Raw genomic sequence first — 19,729 nt, 5'->3', positions numbered from 1 at the left:
GTTGTCAGAGTGGCTGCACCATTCTGCCTTCTCAGCAGCGACGGCCTATGTCCCAGCTTGCATCTTCACCCTGAGTGACCGACCATCCTGCTTTGCCAGGACCTAGGGGTTTCCTGGGACAGGGGACTTTCAGTGCTGGAACCAGGAAACCCCTAGGAAACCAGGATAGTTCATCACCCTATCTTTGTCAGCACTGGGTATTGTCAGTGTTTTTTATTTTAGCCATTGTAATATGTGAGTAGTTAGTATCTCATTATGGGCTTAATTTGTATTTCCCTGAGAGCTAATGATGCTGAGCATCTGTTCACGTGCTATTTGCCATCCATGTGTCCTCTGTGGGGAAGTGTCTGTTGAAGTCTATTCTCGATTTTTTCTTATTGGGTTGTTTGTTTTTTAACTGTTGATTTTTGAGAGCTCTTTATATATTCTCAGTACATACAGTTGGATATGTGATTTGCAAGTTTTTCTTCCAGTCTATGGCTTGTCTTTTCATTCTCTTAATAATGTCTTTCTGAAAGCAAAATTCAAAAATTTTGATGAAATCTAATTTATCATTGCTCTTTTAAAATTTGTACTAAAATATGAAGAACATAAAATGTATCATTTTAACTTTTTTTTTCATTTTAACCATTTTTAACTGTACAATTCACTGACATTCGTAAATTCACCATGTTGTGTAACTATGATCACTGTCTATTTCCGGAACTTTGTCATCACTCCAAACAGAAACTCTGTACCCATTAGGTAATATCTCCCTGTTTTTCCCCTCCCCCAGCCCCTGGAAATCTCTATTCTACTTTCTGTCTCTTGAATTGGCCCATTCTTTTTTGTTGTTGTTGTTGCGGTACGCGGGCCTCTCAGTGCTGCGGCTTCTCCCGTTGCGGAGCACAGGCTCCGGACGCGCAGGCTCAACGGCCATGGCTCACGGGCCCAGCCACTCCGCCGCATGTGGGATTTTCCCGGACCGGGGCACGAACCCGTGTTCCCTGCATCGGCAGGCGGACTCTCAACCACTGCGCCACCAGGGAAGCCTGAAGTGGCCTATTCTTGACCCCTCATCTAAGTGAAGTCATACAGTGTTTGTCCCTTTGTGATAGGTTTATTTCATTTTATTTTATTTATTTTTAATTGTGGTAAAATACAGGTCGCATAAAACGTACCATCTTAACAGTGTACAGTTCAGCAGCGTTAAATACATTCACACAGGTGTGCAGTCAACCTCCAGACCTCTCTTCATCTTCCCAAACTGAAACTCTGCCCGCATTGAACAATACGCCCACCCTGGCAGTTACCCTTCACCTTTCTGTCTCTACGAATCTGGCTACTCTCGGGACCTCACATACGTGGAATCAAACAGTATTTGTCCTTCCGTGACTGGCTTATGTCACTTAGCGCCACGTCGTCAAGGTTCATCCAGGCAGCGGCTTGTGTCAGAACCGCCTCCCTTTTTCAGGCTGAATAGTGTTCCCGGGCACGTCCAGACCCAGTCATCCCTCCCCGACCGGAGATGCTGGAAGGGGCGGGGCCTGCAGGACAGGACGGGAGCCCAGGGCCAGGTGCTCCCAGGTGCGGGAAGGAGTAGGGGCAGCGCGAGGGCGGAGGGCGGAGGGCGGGGCGGGGGGGGAGGGCGGGGCGGAGGGGCGGCCCCACCCCACGGCCGCCCCGGCCCGGCCCCGGCCCGCGGCCTGCCGGGAGACGTAGGCCCGAGCCTCTCAGGAAGCAGGACTCGGAGTCCCAGAGAGCTCCGCGGCGCGCCTGCGGGCCGCGACACTGCTCGCCGCGTGGCCTGCCGGGACTTGTAGTCCAGCGCCTGCGGGCGCCCCGGCGCAGGGCGAGAGAGGGACTCGGTGTCCCAGAGAGCCCCGCGCTGGGCCACGACGCCGCGCGCCCTCGCCGTCGCCGCCGTCGCCGCCGCCGCCGGGCTTTCTCCGGCCGCCGCCGACACTGTCGCTGCTTCGCGGACTGGAGGGCCCAGGCATCTCCGGGCGAGCGGAGGCTGCGGGTGGGAGCCTTCGTGGGCACTGCGGAGCGGGCCGGGGGAGGCCGGGATGGAGCCCCCCGGAGGTGGGCGCGCTGCCGGGCGGGCCCGCGCCTGGGGCGGTTGGGGAGGGGGCCGGGCGGCGGGGGGAGTGGGGCGGGGGGAGGGCTCCGGGGGCGGGGTCGGCGGTGGGGGTGGGGCGCGGAGAGGGCACTGGGGGAGGGGTTAGGGGCGGGGGTCCAGGCGGGGGTCCGGGGTCTGAAGGAAGGGCGGGGGCCGGGGGCGGAGGTGTGAGGGGCTTCGAGGAGTGGTCGGTGTTGGGTGGCTCCTCCGGGGAGGCATTGGGCTGGGCCGGGCGAAGAGGAGAACGCGGCACTGGGGATCCTTCGGAGGAATGGCCCTTCCTTCTGACTCCAGCCCGCCCTCAACCCCAGCTGGTCCCCAGATGGTTGGAGGAGGGGGCGGCCGCCGGGTCCCAGGGGAGCGGGGAGCCCCGTGTACCCGGAACAGGGCACCGAGCAGGCCTGCTCTCCCTGCAGTTGACTGAAGCGGGTGAGCCGAGTTCCAGAGCCTCCAGGCAGGATTTCGGGGCCTCCCGGCGGTGCAGCGGATGGTCTGAGAGCCGCGCAGACATGGCTCACCTCAGGGGATTTGCCAACCAGGTAAGGGGGGCGTCTGGACCGCGGGCGTGTGTGTCGGTGCACGTGCGCCTGACACGGACCGCTGGCTGCAGGGTCTGAGAAAGGGCGCTTCACCAAGGACTGTCTGTTGAAAGTCGTCCTGGCGTTTCCGAAGAGCAGCCCCTGGTAAGGCGTGTGTGGGTTGAAGGGAGGAGCTCGTGGGGAGCCCTGTGATGCACAGCCGTGCGCAAAGCGGGGAGCAGTCTTGCGGTGCTCAGGCTTGGTGGGTGCAGGGCCGACTCCGGTTGGCTGGTTTGCAGCGTTCTGTGGGGCAGGAGTCTCCAAGTCTGTCCGCGTAGAGCCACAGTGCAGGGTCAGCGGAGGGCGTGCAGAGACGTATCTTGGGAACCGGGCCGGCCCGCAGGAACCTGGGTCTGCGCATCTGGAGGCATGTGGAAGGTCGGGGTCCACATGGAGCTTCGGCCTGGGTAGGGGCTGGGGGGGGGACGAGAGGGGCTGAGAATGGGATTTAGCAGCTGTTGGGAGAGTCGGTGTGCAGGGAAAGCCGAGGACACGTGTGTGCCTGTTTCTCTCAAGGGGGCTGGAAAGGGCTGCCCCTGGGCTGGAGGTGCCTGCCTGGAAAGCGCCCACTGCCTTTTTTTTTGGTTGATTGGTTCTCATAATTCCCGACACCCAGCCACTTTGAGGCGTCTGGCTTTGCACTGGGGACCCTCCACAGTGTGCCCTGAGGCTGGGTGGCTCTGGATAAGAGCGTCGGGGCAGCCAGCTCTGGGCTTCTGGGCCATACGTTTCCCCCTCTTTTGTTAGTTCAAATCGAGTGTGACCCGAAGCTGATGTGAGGTGAGCCACCTGGCAGTTGGGTGTCCCTGCGTCCTAGCTGTTGGGTCTTGTTCTCCTCATCTTGTCGGCTCCAGCGTGGTTTAGGCTGAGCGCTGTGAGGTGTTGGGAGCTCCTCTTAAAGAGAACTTCCGTGGGCTGAGTCTGAGGATGGGTGCTCGGGAGGAACAGGAAGCGTGTGTCTGTGTGTGGGCGGCGGGGCTGGGGTCAGGGTCAGCTCCAGGCCCAGCTGGGCTCCTTGGAGAAACCTGGAGCGCCTCACACAGTTGCTGGGCAGGGCATCCTGGACCGGCTGTGGCTGCGGACGGGCCCCAGGGCCTGCTCGCTGACGCGGACGTGAGCTGGTGGGTTTTCGTTCATCAGTGACATCTTGTGTCTTAAATTACATGACTCAGATGCTGGGAGGGAAGTCTGGCTCGAGTTTATTTTTATAAAGAGCTATAGGAGTGGCTCCCGTGGGTCCCAGAATGAGAAATGGGAGCTATGAGCCCCCCCATACCTGTGTGCTGATGGCGCTTGGAGTGTGGCCTGGGCCTCCGGATCACGTGCCCGGGGAAGGGAGCGCAGGCCCAGAGGAGCTGAGGAAGAGACCCCAAAGGAAGGAAGCCCCTTTTGTCCTTTTAGGGGTGGAGAGACTTGGTCTTTGTCGGTGGCAGGAAGCCTGACAGGACGTTGTTTTCTCTTGAGACGGTTGTCACTGTGGCCCTTCGAGGCGGCCCCTGCATGGGGCCGTGGGTGTGCTCCTCCACAGGCATGGGGGAGCCCTGCATGTCAGGCCCCTGCCTAGCTGGTTCCTGCCCTGCCTACAGGCTCTGGATGGCTGCAGGCAGCACCGCGTGCACATTGGCTGCCACCCTTCGTGGGGTGGTGGGGGCCGTTGGGCACCCCTCATCTTGGAGGGTGACGCTTATGGCAGACGTATCGCTAAGTGGACATACATACAGACACACTGCTGAGTGGCAGTTGCAGACCTGGCAGCCCCAGGGCTGATTCAGAGAACCAGGGTCTGGGCCCAGCGAGCAGCCTGAGCGATTGTCCAGACCACGCGTGTTGTCAGGAAGGGCGGCCTGAGACCCAGGCCCCGGAGCACTTGTCTCTCCTTCCGCTGGCAGGGCTGTGAGCAGGTTGTGTCTGTGATGTGCCTGTAGGGTTGGGGTCACGGCCAGGAGCCTTCCTGTCTCGCTGTCTGCTCAGGGGACTGGCCTGTAGCGGTGGGGACCCAAAGAGTGTGAGAGTTGGGGCCGGGGCTCCCTGCTTCCCTGCCGAGCCTGGAATCTGGTTAGGGGTCTGCCCTGTCTCCCACTTTGGGGCCGTGGAGGGCTGGGCACCCTGCCTGGGGTATCCCTGGTCAGGCCGCTGCGGGGGACCAGCCCCAGCCCTGCCCCGCGTGGAGAAGGCGAGGAGCGTGTGTCGCTGGCAGAGGCCCGAGAGCTGGAGGGACAGCGGTGCGCATCAGTGCTGCCGGGCCTCGGTCCACCTCCCCCGGGTCTTCTCTGAGACCACCGCAGAAGGAGCGCTGGTGGGGCCAGAGGCGTCCCCGGGGCCGTGCCAGCCCTGGCTCGGGCTGGGGCTGGGGCTGGCGTGCGGGTGAGTGGTTTGCTGGACCGGCCCCCAGAGGTGCGAGAGGGCCTCCTGGGCTGGCTGAGCCGAGGGGCACGGGCGGAGGGGCAGGCAGAAGGGGGCTGTGTCCCAGGCTCGCTGGCCCAGCCCTCCCCGAGGCCCCATCACCTGCCGCCCTCTCCTGGGAAGGCAGTTCGCTGGCCACTTGGGGTTGACACGTCATCTCAGTCTGAAGCCAGCTGGGCCGCAAACGGAGCTCTGCCTGGGCGTGAACCCCAGGGGTGCACGTGGGCTCTGTGCTCCCCAGGGCTGTCTCCTCCGGACCTGGTGAGCGCGGCTGCCCTGGGATGGGCCCGCCCTCAGCACCATCACGGACAGCGCTTAGCAGCCGAGCAAGTGGTGACGCCGCCGCTTTGGGTGGGCACCCCCCGAGACGCCCTCTGGGTGATGGTGCTTGGGGTTTGGAGGGACGTGAGTCCTGGTGGATTTGAGGCCTGGCAGGGCTTGGAAAACCCTTTTCACCTCTGTCTGGACTAAATGCTATGCTCCCTGCCAGCCTTTCCACGGGTCCCACCCAGAGCTGCTGAACCTCACGTGGGTCCTGGGGCTGCAGCGCCTGTGTGGCCGCTCCAGGCTCTAAGAACGTGGTCAGTGGCGGGAGTGAGGTGATCTCAGAAGCCCAGGGGACCGCGGGGCGGGGGTGGGGGCGATGCCAGGGGTGCCCCACCCGCTCTCTGGTGCTGCTGCCTCCACGCAGCCCCACGTGGAGCTGTCTCGCCTTGGATGCACTGAGGGTCAGGGACAAAAGCAGGGTTGTCACCGCGGATGCCCCTCTGCCACAGCGTCCAGGTGCTGGGACAAGGAGGTGCCGAGCGCCTCCTGCCCCAGCGGCTCAGCGCCTGTTAGGGTGGTTTTGTGCTTCTGCCTTGAGCACTGGGTGGGACGGCGTTCCGTATATTTGAACCTCCAAGATCAAGCACCCAAGAAAGTGTCAGTTTTCAGCTCTGCGCTGGTGTGAGGACTGATCTGGGGGCTCGAATGGGACTCTCTCTAAGGGGTGTGGCTTCCGGGTGTGGCTTCCAGGTGCGCAGGGAGAACTCGGTTAACGTGTGCTGGGTTTGTTTTTTGTTTTAATTAACAGGCTTTATTTTTTAGAGCAGTTTTAGGTTTACAGGAAGATCGGTGAGAGTTCCGTACATCCCTCGTCCCTTCCCCGGGGAGTCTGTTACAGTCACTGATCCAGTGTGGACAGGCTGTTTCTCACGAAGCCGGCAGGGCGCGTGAGGCTGGCTCCTGGGTGGTTACAGCGTCGCCCAGGGTCGTCTCACGGGCCCCGCCTCCCTGTGCTCCACCGACTCGTCCCTCCTAACCCGTTACTGTGCCTTGCTGGGCCCTCCCCAGGCGTGGGGTGTGGGCAGGTCGGGGTGACCTGCGTGGCCCCTCTGCCTGCCCACGGCCCTGGTTTCTTGGCGAGAGCCCAGGTCTCGCCGCGCTTTCTGGGGGCGTTTTCCCTTGTGTGGAGGGTAACTTTATTTTCTGAACGAAAAGTGATAAAGGAAGCGAGGAAAGCATCTGGGGGCACTCCCTGGCTCTTCGCGGCTCTTGGGGTCACTGGCTGCCTGGCCCGCCCTCTGTCCCCAGCACTCTCGCGTGGACCCCGAGGAGCTCTTCACCAAGCTCGACCGCATCGGCAAGGGCTCGTTTGGGGAGGTGTACAAGGGCATCGACAACCGCACCAAGGAGGTGGTTGCCATCAAGATCATCGACCTGGAGGAGGCTGAGGACGAGATCGAGGACATCCAGCAGGAGATCACGGTGCTCAGCCAGTGCGACAGCCCCTACATCACGCGCTACTTCGGCTCCTACCTGAAGGTGCCTGCGGGCTGGGGGCTTGCTCTGCGCCAGCCACGCCTGTGCCCGCCCCTCCGGGGAGCCGTCCAGGTTCCCTGTGGCCAGCACGGGGACGGCCCCGGCAGTCCCCGTGTCTGCTTGGGAGGCCGAGGCTGGGTCTGCTCCCACGTGGGCCTGGTCTGAAGGGCAGGGGTCCCGACAGGTGAACACGGACCCAGCCTCACAGTGGAGAGGGCCCCCAAGAAGCGACAGCCCCCAGGGCCAAGCGTGCATGCAGAGAGGGGCCTGGCCTCGTCCTGAGGGGGAGCCCTTGGGAGGGCAGGGCGTGAGCAGAGTCTCTGGGGTCGGCTGGCTCTGGAGTGGCCTGGCTGCGCCCGCTGCCCGGGCAAGGGTGCATCTGTTGGGAGAGCTCTGGGACCCCCGCAGCCGGAGCCTGGAGCCCTTCCCAGGAGGGCTTTGAGGGAGGGGGCTCGGCTGCTGACCGGGCACTTGGTCTGTCTGCAGAGCGTCTGCAGCGGGGGCGTGGTGGGAGGGGAGCCAGGCTGGGCTGCCGCAGCCCGTCCCCGGTGGGCGTCCTGGCTGAGTCACCCCGGTGGGGGCGTGTCGGGGTCCCATGCTTGTCGGCTGCCCTGTGCTGACGTGCGCTTCTCTGGTACCAGAGCACGAAGCTGTGGATCATCATGGAGTACCTGGGCGGCGGCTCCGCCTTGGACCTGGTGAGGTGTGGGCCACGCAGTGGGTGGCCCGCAGGGCGGGGGCCAGACTGAAGTTGTCTGGGGGTTGTCCTTGGGCCCTGGGTTCCCGTGACCTCCCTCCCTTTGCCGTCTTGGCACATCGGATGTTCCTTGGGACCCAGCCGGTGCTGAGGGGTCCCGGGCCTCTGCAGGCCTCTGGGGGGTAGGGTGGTTAGCTCCCCCAGGCAGACAGCTCAGGGGTGTGGCCGGGACTCCGTTCTCAGCTGTTACGTTTACAGCGAAGGTGAAGGTAGCGTGTGTCTGTCCTCAGAAAAGGGCCTCCCCCACACCCACGTGACGTGGCATCTGGAACTTCTCTCTCGAGAGTGGGTAAAGAAGTAGGAAGCCCCCGCCATCCAGAGGGTCACCCCGCGCCCGGTAGAGAGGAGGTCGAGCTCAGGCCTTGGCGCTGGCTCTGGGTGGCAGGGAAGGGAGGGTGGGTCGGCGTTGCAGGGGAGGCCCGAGTGTCTCCTCTGTGTCTGCAGCTTAAGCCGGGTCCCCTGGAGGAGACCTACATCGCCACCATCCTGCGAGAGATCCTGAAGGGCCTGGAGTACCTGCACTCGGAGCGCAAGATACACCGAGACATCAAAGGTCCCTCGGGGCTGTGAGGTGGCAGGCGGCTCTGGGGCACGGGGCTGGCGGTGCTCAGTGCGCCCAGCCTGCGCTCCCCGTGGCCTCGGAAACCCAGCGGTTCCATCTTGCTCTGTCTTCCAGAAGACACTGCCAGTAACGGACAGAGCTTTCTGAGTACCGTGTCCCTGTGCGCTGGCAGAGCAGCTCTGCACGTAGCGTAGGAGGGACCCTATTTAGGCCAAAAACATGGACTCTCGCTCAGGTCTTAGATCTGAGAGTGAGGTGTAGTTAGGGCAACCGTGCTGGTGTACACGAGTGGCCAGGCCACCAGGGAGGGACCTGGCTGAGGGGCTGACGGGAGGTGACTGGCAGAGTGAGGGGACGGTCAGGGTCACCTCTGCCTGTTGTGTGACTTGGGAGGAAGGGCTGTCGCTCTGTTTGTGGGATTTTTCGTAAGAGGCGACCACCACGAGGGCCCTGGAGCCTGGCCTGGGGGGAGCACGTGGCTGTGCCCCTCACCTGCCGGCAGTGCCCTGGGGCCCTGGTCAGGTCGTCGGGCGGACGCCGGGAGGGAGGTGCTTCCTCGGGCAGCTGCGTGTGGGCGGAAGCCCTCGTGGCACGGAGGGTGACGCCCCGCTGTCCTGTGTCGGGCAGCTGCCAACGTGTTGCTCTCAGAGCAGGGTGACGTGAAGCTGGCAGACTTCGGGGTGGCAGGGCAGCTCACAGACACGCAGATCAAGAGGAACACGTTTGTGGGCACCCCCTTCTGGATGGCGCCCGAGGTCATCAAGCAGTCGGCCTATGACTTCAAGGTGGGCGCGGCGGGGGGGGGGGCAGGGTCGCGGGCGGGGGCGCTCAAGGTGCCCCGGCTGCAGTGGCCCCGTGTGGCTTTCCGTCCAGGCTGACATCTGGTCGCTGGGGATCACGGCCATCGAGCTGGCCAAGGGCGAGCCCCCCAACTCCGATCTCCACCCCATGCGCGTCTTGTTCCTGATCCCCAAGAACAGCCCACCCACGCTGGAGGGCCGCCACAGCAAGCCCTTCAGGGAGTTCGTGGAGGCGTGCCTCAACAAGGACCCCCGATTCGTAAGCACCTCCAGGCCCCCCCGCTCCAGCAGGTGCCAGCTTGCATGGCTGGGCGGGTTCTGGCCGCGCTGGAACCAGGCCCCGGGGGGCTGTGTGTGTGTGTGTGTGTGTGTGTGTGTGTGTGTGTGTGTGTGTGTGTGTGTGTGTGTGTGTGTGTGTGTGTGTGTGTGTGTGTGTGTGTGTGTGTGTGTGTGTGTGTGTGTGTGTGTGTGTGTGTGTGTGTGTGTGTGTGTGTGTGTGTGTGTGGTGTGTGTGTGTTGGGGGGGGGTCTGTGTTGGGAGCTGGGAGGCGATGGGGCCTGAGGCCCCTCCCCTGTGCCAGGTGCCCCCTCGCCCCGGCGGGTCCGGGGAAGCTCCAGAGGGCTCCCCCCTGGCAAGGACGGCGTGCAGCACCCCCCAGCCTCCCTGTTGCCCCTTCCCACCCGGAGGCCCCTCACCGAGCCCCCGGGAGCAGCAAGGCTGAGGCCCAGGGCTCGGCCCAGGCTGTTTTGCGCCTGAGCCCCCGGAGCTCAAAGGGCGGAGCTTGGCTGCCCGGCACCAGGTAACCCGTGCCCGTGCCCGGCAGCGGCCCGCCGCCAAGGAGCTCCTGAAGCACAAGTTCATCACGCGCTACACCAAGAAGACCTCCTTCCTCACTGAGCTCATCGACCGCTACAAGCGCTGGAAGTCAGAGGGCCACGGCGAGGAGTCAAGCTCCGAGGACTCCGACATGTAGGGGCCCCGCTCGTCCTGTGGGGCTTCGGTGGGCACAGGGGCGGGGTCCCTGCTCGGGGGTAGGAGTTGGGTGCTTGTTCCTGGTGTCGCGGGCCCAGCGTTCAGGGCTGTGAGGCCAGGTGCGCTTCGCGGCCCTTGTGACTCTTCCTCCTCCCCTTCAGCGACGGAGACCCTGAGGACGGAGAGCAGGGCCCCGTCTGGACGTTCCCCCCCACCATCCGGCCGAGCCCGCACGGCAAGCTGCACAAGGGGACGGCCCTGCATGGCCCCCAGAAGGTCTGGCTGTCCCCGCGCCCACGCCAGGAGGGTGGAGGCCTGTTCAGAGCTGACTGAGGGGAGGGCTGTGGGGGGGCACGTCTCCTGGGCACGTGTGCTCCCCAGGGCGGGTTTCCAGGAGACCGGAAACGGGGCGCCTGAGTTCGCTGCCCTGCTCACCCCTCCGCACTTTGTGTTTGCAGTCAGCGGAGCCTGTCAAGAGGCAGCCGAGGTCCCAGTGCCTGTCCACGCTGGTCCGACCCGTCTTTGGAGAGGTGAGGGCCGGGCCGGGGGGCCTGGGGGGCAGGGGCTGTATTGCTGTTCTTCAGAGATGCTGCCCCCGCAGGGCCACAGCAAGGTACGTTGGCCAGCCTGCCGGTGCGCAGGCTTTCTGGGTCCCGTAAAGCCCACGAGGGTGGACCTGTGGACCCGGCCTTCTGAGTGGAAGGGCCAGGGATGGCTGGGGTAAGCTGGCCTAAGGTGACCCTTAAGTTCCCAAGCCTGCCAGGGTTCTCTGGGGTCTCAGGGCAGCTTTGATCGTGAATTACTGTCTTAGGACTTTTTGTCTTGAACCAGAAACACGGGGTGACTCTCTTGTCTAGAGAGAGGCCGGGAGATTTAGATCTTGGTGTTGGGTGTCAGGCCCTGGGCAGGGAGCCCTTAAGGACAACTCCCCAGTGGTCACGTGACCTGGTGTCTGTGTCACCTGCTCATGGGCAGTCGGTAGCATCCCCAGGAGCATAAGTCAGCCGGCAGTGGGTTGTGGTCAGGTCAGGTTCACACCCAGGGTGTCGCTGGCACCTGGAGCTCGGGGGAGGAGGAGGGGATGTTGAGCGTGGCGGCAGCAGAGCCTTTCCACGGAGGGTGGGGTGCGGGCACGGGGCAGGGGCGTCAGGATGCAGGCAGGCACGCTGCCACCTCCAGGGGCCTGGAATGCCTGGAGTGGGGGGAACTGCCCCTGGTTGTGCGGGCACCTGGGGCTGTGCGGCAGGAGCTCTTGGGGCTCAGCGTGGACAGCTGGATCAGAAGCCTGAGCAAGGCTGCCACGGGGCGGGGCCGGCAGCTCTGGGGCTGCGTGGTGTGTGCGCGCGCGCGTCCCAGCTGCGAGGGGTGGGCCGTGGGCTGGGCCGTGGGCTGGTGTGTCTGGGTAGGGAGGTGGGTGGGGAGGTGGAGCCCCACCTAGGCTGGCTGGGGCCCCCTTAGGGTCCTGACGCTGTGGGCTGGGCCTGAAGTCGGCTGCTGGGGGGGTGTCCTGGAAGGTGTGCACCCCTGTTTCTGTAGTGTCGGGCGTGGTGGGGACGGGCTGACCAGTCTCCAGCCCCTCCCTGCCAGGCCAGTTGCAGGGAGGGCATCTCTCTCCTTTGGGTCCTCACAGCCCCGCGATGCTGGTGGCCGCCTGGTCCCGAAGGTCGGGCCGGCGGGTCTGGCTGTGTCCTCTCACTTGGCGGACCTGAGCTGTGGGCTTCTAGGACCCTGGTCAGGGGGAAGCCACGTGATTGGAGAGCCAAGGCCTGAGGACGCGGGTGCTGCAGGGGCAGGCGGGGGGTGGGGCGGCCACTGCCTCTCTTGGGAGCCCCGCCCGCAGGCGTTCCGGGGACCTGCTGTCCCAGCTCTGTGTGGAGGGACCACGCTGCGAGTCACAGGCGAGGGGAGCAGGCCACCAGCCTGAGCCTCTGACCAGGCGCACGGGGGTCTCTCTGCAGCTCAAAGAGAAGCACAAGCAGAGCGGCGGGGGCCTGGGGGCGCTGGAGGAGCTGGAGAACGCCTTCAGCCTGGCTGAGGAGTCCTGCCCCGGCATCTCGGACAAGCTGATGGCTCAGCTGGTGGAGCGCGTGCAGAGGTGAGGGTGCTGGGGCAGGGGGGAGGCCCAGGACGCGCTTTGGGTGCTCGCCCTTGGGACAGGAGGCGGCGGGACAGGCCCGCACTGGCTTCGCTCGGTGTCCCGGAGACCCCACCCTGGCCGGCACTGCTGGGCGGCGGCAGCAGTGACGGGGCCTCGGGTCCGCAGGTTTTCACACAGCAGAAACCACCTGACGTCAGCCCGCTGAAGCCGCTGCGGTTCGCACACAGGGGAGAGAGGGGTCTTCGTCTTGAGCTGCCTTGTCGAGGACCGCGCTGACTGGAAACCCCGTGTGCTGTCGGGGGCCACCGGCCTCCCTGCCGGGCCACGCCCCCAGCCCCGAGCAGAGGGCCGCCCTGTTGCCACGCCCCCCTCGTGGCCAGGCCACGGCCACACTCGGCAGCAGAGCGGCGCCTGGCCGTCCCCTCTGTGGGCTCCCGGGCAGTGCGGCCACCCAGACTGAGGGGCAGATATGCCTCCTCCCCACCCGGCCCGATGGCCCTTGGAGGTTGTAGATTTGCCTTGTGGTGTTGGATCAGGTACCGTGTCTTCTCATAAGTACTTGTCAGCCAGAATGTTGTTTTTTAAGAAAAATCGAACTTCCTTGCTTCCTTAAATAGCCTGGGGGTAAGGAGTTGGTTTTCATAGAACGTTGAGAAGTTCCTGCCACTTTCAATAAAGACCTGACTTGGAGACATGCTGGTGGTGGCCGGGCGGGGTCCACAGCCTGCGCTCCAGGCCTCTGAGCTCGTCACAGCTCGCAGGGACCACGTGTGCCCACTGGAAGGAGAGGGGCAGCACGCAGGCATACAGGAGATGCCCTTTATTTTTAACCACACGCAGGTTAGCACAGCACACCTCCTGGGGGCTGATAAATTACGGGGACTTTGCTTTCCACTTTGCAGAGGTCTGTGGGGTGGGCGGCAGAGTGGTTTCTGCTGGACTTCCATGTGGCTGTGACCCAGGGGCCCTGTCCCACCCCCCGTTTCACCCAGCCTGAAGGGCAGGGTCCTGCTCTGGAGGCGCAGAGAGGGCAGGTGGGCACCAGCCTCGGCAGTGCATGGAGCCGGGCCCATTTCCACGCACATGTGTGTTCGTCCCGCTGCCCCACGGGGCCAAGGGAGTGACTGGGTCTTGAGGGGACTGTGCCCCTCCCAGGTGTCCCTGTGAGTGAGGCCCATCCACTGCCAGTCTGGAGGGGGGACACGGGACGCGCAGTCGTGGGCACGTGCTGCTCTGCTTGCTCGGGTCTGTCCTCAGCCGGGCAGGGTGGGCTTCACGCCTCGTCCTCGGAGGTCCCGGCCCTCCCTGGTGAGGTGCTGGCGCTCTTGATCACCTCCATCCACCTGAGAAGAGGTTTCGGGACCGTCAGGACCGGGACCCGTCCCCCGCCCACAGCAGATTGTTTGGGAAGCGGGCGTGCTCTGGCCATCAGACCAGTGGGCTTGCGCTCAACTGTCTTCCCAAGAGTGACCCCAAATAAGGAGGGCATGGGACTCAGCATGGGCCAGTTAAAAGCCTGGAAGCAGTGCTCAGTCCTTCCTTTCTAGGACCCAGAAAACCCGCCTCTGGTGTCCTCAGTGGAAGAGGGAGAGCCGAGGAGATACGGGGGGCCCTGGCAGCCCCCTGCGAAATTACCTCCCTAACGTGTATTTGCTCTCAGCCCGGAAGAAGTAAACGTGGGACTTGAACTGGAGCTTGAAGACGTGCTCCTTGTGGATGCCGTCGGCCTCCCCGGGGAGGCTCACGCTGTAGCCCAGCAGCGGGAGGCTGGCCAGGGGGCAGTCATCCTGGAAGGCAGCAGGGCACGCGCTCGCCAGGCGCCCAGCCCCCCGCCTCTCCCCACACGGCAGCAGCGGCGGGGCCAGGCTCGTTCAGAACCGAGGGGGTTCTGTGAGGGCGCAGTGGGCAGGCCTGGCGGTCCTGCAGTGCCAAGGGCAGAACCCCCCTCGGGCTCGGTTAAGCACCCCTACCTGGTGAGTTTTGTAGAAGAACAAACAGAAATTGGTGAAGACCACCCACAGCTTCTGCCAGCCGCTACTGTTCTTGAACTTCCTCAGCAGGTATCCCGAGAGCTGGTTCTGGAAGGAAGAGAAAAGCCTGTGGGCACGGGTGTCCAAGAACCACCAGCCCCAAGACAGCCACTCTTGTGGGCTCTGTCCTCCCAGGGGCCTCCTGGGAGCAGGTGTCTCCCCAGGGTCACCCCCCACAGGCTTCGCTGGCTCCGCACTGACACGAACGCAGTGCCCTTCCCCGTGCTCTGACGCTCTGCTCGTTGGCAGCTAACAAAGGAGGGTGGTAAAAAGTCTGGACAACGAAGTAGAATGGCGCTCAGTTTCTTTCCCGTCATCACCAATCCCCCGTGACACGGAGCCCAGACAGGAAGGTTCTCAGACGGTGGGGGGCAGGGGTGCCCCGTAAACAGAGGCCCACGTAGCCAGTGGCCCGGCCTGCAGCGTGGCGCTGTTAGGGAGAGGAGGGGCCGCCCCGCTCAGCCCCGAGGCCTGTGCCGCTCTGCGCTGGCCCTCCTGCCCTCCGGCCGGCGCCACCGCTTCCGTCCTCGCACCTCGCGCTGGGGCGAGGCACACGGGCCCGAGTGCATCCACAGACGGTAGGGCCCTCCCCATGACGCAGGCCTCTGCCCCTGTCGGGGCTGATGCTCACGAGGGCCCCGCACCTCTGACACGTGAGGGGGTGGCACAGACGGTGGACGCGGTGTCCAGGGCCACTCCGCCGTCTTGCAGGCCTCAGCGAGCTGGCCACAATCCCCGTCCCCCCCCGCCCCCCGCCGTGTCAGGACCCACCCACGCTCCTCACCTGCTCTGCTGGTCCCTCCCCCAGCTTCCGCGGAAGCTCAGGACAAGTGGAGGCAGAGGTGGCCCAGGCGCAAAGAGGCCGCTCCCGGTGAGGGAGGCAGCCATCCCAGGATCCCGGGGCGACAGGCCCTTCGGAGAGAGCTCCTGACGGCGCCCTCCCGGCCCCGCCCACCCGGGCTGCTCTCCCCTGCCACCGTGGACCCCGGGTGTCCCATCAGCCCACACAAGCAGGGTCTCCAGTGGCCGCACCTCGACGGCCGCGCTGTGGTCGGCTCTGGAGATGCTGGTGGTGCGGTCCCAGCACACGTGCATGGCAGTGCTGGCCCGGTGCTGGCCCGGCCCACCTGAGGAGCAGCGGGCCCTGCGAGCGTCGTCTTCCGACTCCTCCAGAGAGACCTCGTCGGAGGGCCCTGGGGGAGAAGTCAGCCCCTGCTCAGAGGAGACGGGACCCGCCCCCGCCCCCGGCCAGCAGCAGGCAGGGTGCGAGACCACGTGCTGCTCCTGCCAGAAGAGCTCCCGCCCGCCCGAAACGTCCCTCGTGGACGGAGAGCACGTGGGCCCAGCGGGCTGCCCGTGACCTGGGTGACACCCACGGGAAAGCTTGTCTCCTGGGGGCCCGGCCAGCACTCACTGCGGGGAAGGGGGCACAGCACGCTGCCCAGCGGTGCCAGGGCCGTGTCGGCGCTGCTCTTGGCTGCATTGATGGCAGCGTTCAGGTCCCTCATCCACTTTTCCTTCTCCAGCTGGGTGCTGCGGGGCAGGGCCGAAGCTCAGCCACTGGGCAGGGCCCCCTCCCACTGGAGGGCAGAAGGCCAGGGTGCCTGCTTCCCCCTCGTGCGCCCTATCCTTCGGGTCCAGAGGGCTTGTCAGGACGCTGCTGGAGGCCCAGCCTGCACCTGTCACGCTGGAACGGGGGTGCTCTACAGGGTACTTGGTTCCTGGAACGGGTGTTTAGGTCTCTGGGGCTGTGAAGCTGAAATATGAGACTGGGTCCTGGATCATAAATTAAGCTGCCAGGGTTTCCCGGTGGGAGTCCAGTGCCCTGTGCTCTGACATCAGCCAGGACCCCGCAGGACGGGAGCTGAGAGCCAGGCGCCGCCCGCCCGGACACAGGACGACACCTTTGGAAGAAGCTGGGGACGCGGGCTCCCACAGGGGAGGGACCAGGCACAGCGTCCAGGCCGCCAGGAGCTCGGGTCGCCTTGCTGTCCACAGGGTGTGGGGAGTGGGGAAAGCGTCTGTTTGCTCCTGTGCTACGGCCCAGTCAGCCTCCTGCTGCCCAGCTCCAGGGCAGGAGGCACGTGACGCTAGGCCTCGGTGTGGCCGCCCCGCCGGGCTCCCCCCGCTAGCCCGCCGGCCCCCTCCGTTGAGCAGCCAGCAGTGTCACAGCCAGTCTCTGCGGATGGTCTCAATGGTCACAAGCTCCCACGGACAGTGAAGCTGCTCCTGCGGTCGCGTAGCTTTGATGCAGTGCTCGAGGGGCTGCGTGTCCCCGCGACCGCGACACTCTCACAACTCAGAGGGGACCAGGGCCGCTGGGATGCGGAACGCGGGCGGAAGGCCCTTACCTGGCTGCCACCACGACTGTCTTCTGAGCGGCGTAGATGGTGAAACAGTGCGGGACAGACCACTCATTCTCACGTTCTTCCACCTGCGGGCGGGAGAAGAGGGGAGTGTGACCCGGAGCGGGGCTGGCGGAACCCGAGCTTGCGGCAGGACACAGGTGCCGACCAAGCCCACGCCGACTCTACGAGGGGTTACAGGAGACACAAGGGATCCCCGCGCCATGGCGCCTGCTGCCCAGGTGGGCAAGCTGAGGGCCATGGACACCCAACTACTCACCGGTGGGTCCAGCACTATTAGCTGAAAATCAAGCACAGGAAAAAAGGTTGAGCATTTTAGTTGAAAAGGGAGTTGGACAATTCATGTTTATAAAGTGGTACCAAACGCTAACAGAGTTAGATTCAGGCTAATCTCAGTTATAAGAGATTAAGAGAAGTAACTCCAGAACAAAGTATTCCTTAATCAGACCTAACAGCCTAGAGGAGAAACTGTCCTCTGACCAAGTGAGCTTGTTCTAGGAATGAGGAAGGTGACTGATGGAACCCACCCTGTCACAAAGTCAAAGGGAGAAGAGTGACCATCCCCCTCCACATGCTGAAACACCTTTGCCAAAATCCCACACGTTATTTCTGATAGTATCTCTTATATACAAACAGAAGGAAACGGTGTCTTTCACAAGCCAGGAGTCACCATCCTTCCCTCCACAGTCAGGAGCGAGGGCTGGCTGGCTGTCCCCAGGACCAGCCAGTTACAGGTGACCCACCCCAGAACATGGGATGCCAACCACCGAGCCTCACGCTGGACTTAAAAGGGTCTGAAACTAACAGGAGCGCAGCCAGGAGGAGAAGGTTATCAAGATGTCGGCCGCCCCCTCCAAGTCAATATGTAAATTTAATGCAATTTCCACAGAAACGCCAATGTTGTTTCTTGAAGGAATCTGTCCAAATGACTCCAAAGTTTATTTAGAAGAATTAAATAAATACTTGAGCAAAGAACTGTTTAAAAAGAAGGACAAATAAGGGAAGGAACTTACCCACACAGTGACTAACCCTTACACCACCACTAATTAGAAGAGTGTAGACTGATGTTGGGACAGACAGAAATGGAACAGAATCTTCAGAAAGAATCCAAGTGTAAGGACAAGAATTTTTTATATAATAAAGGCAGACTTTGGGATCAGTAAGAAAATGGAGGATGTAACAAATAATGGGAAAACTGACTATACGAGGAGAAAATGTTACATCCCAACCTAAAAACATCAAAACCAACAAATTTTAGGCGGATTAGGTAAAAGAGAAAAAACCGTAAGCACAGCAGCAAAGAAAGTCCCACAGCAACGTAGTCTTGGTGTGGGAAAGACTTTCTGAGCCCGTGCCAAGGACAGAAACCCTAAATTAGGAAAAGATGGACAGACCGACCACAGAAAAACATCTAAGTTCACCCCTTCAACACGTATTCGTCGGGCCTCTGTGCCCGTGGCCATTCTAGGGACAAGACAAACGCGATCCCCGTCTGGAGGGACTTTATAAACTCTGAGGTGACACTGAAGTGCAGGCAAAGTGACGGGAATTACGTACCTGGAAGGCACCTGAGACCTGGAAGGGTTTAGGAACGCTTCACAAACACTAACAGGCCAGAGCGACAGACGCGCCCGGTGCCTCCTGGGGGAGAGCAGAGGGCGCAGGAAGCGGCCTTTCTGGCCATCGCTGGGGCGCGGAGGACGGGGTGGATGGCCAGCGCTGCCCAAGGCTGGGACGGCGCAGGCGCAGACGGGCCTGGAGGGAAGGCCACCCAGTCAGCCGCTCCTACAGCCACTCAGTGGGAACAGGGAGCCCCAGGCTCACATACACGCGTGGCGGTTTATCTCAAGGCCGTAACTAAGGACGCATAGAAAGATCCAATGGTGCTGTTTCTAATTCTGAGAAACCAGACGTAGCCAAAACGTCCGGTGCAGGGAGCTGGTTAACTAAAGTGTGCTTCAGCGCCCCAATCCACTACTCATGGCTCCTGAGCCGGTGGCAGAAGCAGAGGACACAGGAGCATGTTCGAGGTGAACTGCCGAGCAAAGCCAGTGCGGATTACAGTGCAGCTTGTGGAGGGTGTTCCCCAGATGATGGCGAAATGCTGACAGCACTTACTACTGGGCAGTAGTACAACGATGAGTGCTTTTCACCGTACATCTTCAGTTTTTCTCTATGCTGAAGGTATAATTTTTAAAAGTATACTTTAAAACAGATGGGGTCTGCTTCCAGGGATGGCAGGTGAGGTCATTCAAACTGACCCCTTTTTGCTGAGAGTTGGAAAAGCTGAACAAATGTTACAGAGACACCTGCGGAGGCTCTGATGCTCTCTGGAAGGTGGTGCAGTGCCCAGGGTGCGGATGGCGGGGAGAAGGGCCAGACACCACGAAGGAGAAAGGGGCGGAGGACGGCGCTGACGCTTTGGGAATTGGGAACTGGACAGGGGTCGGACCCCACCCATCCTACACCTGGACGGGGCCTGGCAGGGCTGCAGGGAGAGGTGCTCACTGCGTAAGATGTTCTGGACAAACAGCACATCTTTATAGCAAAAACCTGAACTTGGCCTCCTATCTCTGCTGTTCCCAAAGATGGGTTCCAGGCCGAGTCTAGGTTTACACTCAAGAGGGAGTCTCTCCATGACCTTTAAGGCCACAGAAGGCACTGACCACGGAGGAGAAGACAGACCGCATCCCATTAAGACGAAGAATTCCCGCTCATCAGAGACAATATTAACACGCCACGCGGCACTGAGACGGTGGGGATGCGGACACGCCCTGGCGGCATGTGGTGTGGACAGAGCATGAGGTGCGGCCCAGCCCCTCAAGAGCTCTGAAGACAGAGCTTGCGCCTCTTCACGGGGTGGAGGTCAAAGGACAAACGAGAGGACACAGCACGACTCAGTGGAGGTCACCGGGAGCTTCCCTGGGGCCAGTCCTGCCCTGCAGCCCACCCTCCCTTTAGCGGTGGTGGTCTCTGTTTTACCATTATAAAGCTGTGTGTGTGTGTGAAATAACTAATTATGATGCCCAAAGAAACCCAAATCGTCTGTATAAAAGAGAGAAGTATAAAATCGAGGAAGTGAACACTCTACAGTCTTAAGAATTCGGGGTCCAGCTTTCTCTTCTCAAAGCTGTGTCAGCACCCAACCCCTCCAGCAGCGCGGTGGCCCCAGCGCCCGACCCGGGCTTTTCACGGAGTCTCCCGCCAAAGGACAGGGCTCCCTGGGAGGAGTAGGTGGGTTCCTGGCGGAGCTGGGCCT

General features: G+C 62.4%; 2 protein-coding genes and 1 long non-coding RNA gene across 13 annotated transcripts in view; 2 read left to right on the top strand and 1 right to left on the bottom strand.

The window, feature by feature from the left end:
• LOC117200509 (uncharacterized) overlaps positions 1 to 19,729 on the top strand; it is a 71,822-nt gene that overhangs the window by 21,964 nt on the left and 30,129 nt on the right. The window lies entirely within an intron of this gene.
• STK25 (serine/threonine kinase 25) lies at positions 1,844 to 12,764 on the top strand. 3 transcript variants are annotated; one of them, XM_004262522.4, is made up of 12 exons: positions 1,844 to 2,002; positions 2,518 to 2,640; positions 6,658 to 6,888; positions 7,527 to 7,583; positions 8,087 to 8,195; positions 8,832 to 8,989; positions 9,078 to 9,263; positions 9,828 to 9,973; positions 10,138 to 10,252; positions 10,435 to 10,506; positions 11,935 to 12,071; positions 12,240 to 12,764. In XM_004262522.4, the coding sequence occupies exons 2-12, from the start codon at positions 2,611 to 2,613 to the stop codon at positions 12,277 to 12,279; spliced, it is 1,281 nt and encodes a 426-aa protein (XP_004262570.2). In that variant the 5' UTR covers positions 1,844 to 2,002; positions 2,518 to 2,610; the 3' UTR covers positions 12,280 to 12,764. The 3 variants fall into 3 exon arrangements, with proteins under 3 accessions (XP_004262570.2, XP_004262571.1, XP_049568378.1); XM_004262523.4 differs by having other exon boundaries at positions 1,891 to 2,064; XM_049712421.1 differs by lacking the exon at positions 12,240 to 12,764 and having other exon boundaries at positions 1,891 to 2,064; positions 11,935 to 12,075.
• Positions 12,880 to 19,729, bottom strand: part of FARP2 (FERM, ARH/RhoGEF and pleckstrin domain protein 2) — a 92,685-nt gene continuing 85,835 nt past the window's right edge. For 6 of the 9 annotated variants that reach the window (XM_033423571.2, XM_033423587.2, XM_033423578.2 and 3 more), the window contains 6 exons: positions 16,456 to 16,538; positions 15,519 to 15,637; positions 15,137 to 15,297; positions 14,045 to 14,152; positions 13,710 to 13,861; positions 12,880 to 13,417 (listed from right to left, as the gene is read on the bottom strand). In XM_033423571.2, coding sequence (XP_033279462.2) covers positions 13,348 to 13,417; positions 13,710 to 13,861; positions 14,045 to 14,152; positions 15,137 to 15,297; positions 15,519 to 15,637; positions 16,456 to 16,538 — 693 coding nt within the window. In that variant the 3' untranslated portion in view covers positions 12,880 to 13,347. Of the gene's footprint in view, positions 13,418 to 13,709; positions 13,862 to 14,044; positions 14,153 to 14,888; positions 15,298 to 15,518; positions 15,638 to 16,455; positions 16,539 to 19,729 lie in introns of those variants that run through there. The other 3 variants (XR_007478486.1, XR_004482057.2, XM_033423601.2) reach the window with 3 other exon arrangements.

Source organism: Orcinus orca, chromosome 7 (assembly GCF_937001465.1).
Source record: "Orcinus orca chromosome 7, mOrcOrc1.1, whole genome shotgun sequence".
Classification (NCBI taxonomy): Eukaryota; Metazoa; Chordata; class Mammalia; order Artiodactyla; family Delphinidae; genus Orcinus; species Orcinus orca.
This window is presented reverse-complemented; position numbering and strand designations above follow the sequence as displayed.

Coding starts and splice junctions, on each gene's coding strand:
- STK25 (XM_004262522.4), top strand. CDS start 2,611: ATGGCTCACCTCAGGGGATTTGCCAACCAG. Junction 6,889..7,526: donor ACTTCGGCTCCTACCTGAAG/GTGCCTGCGGGC, acceptor CTCTGGTACCAG/AGCACGAAGCTGTGGATCAT. Junction 9,974..10,137: donor AGCTCCGAGGACTCCGACAT/GTAGGGGCCCCG, acceptor CCTCCCCTTCAG/CGACGGAGACCCTGAGGACG.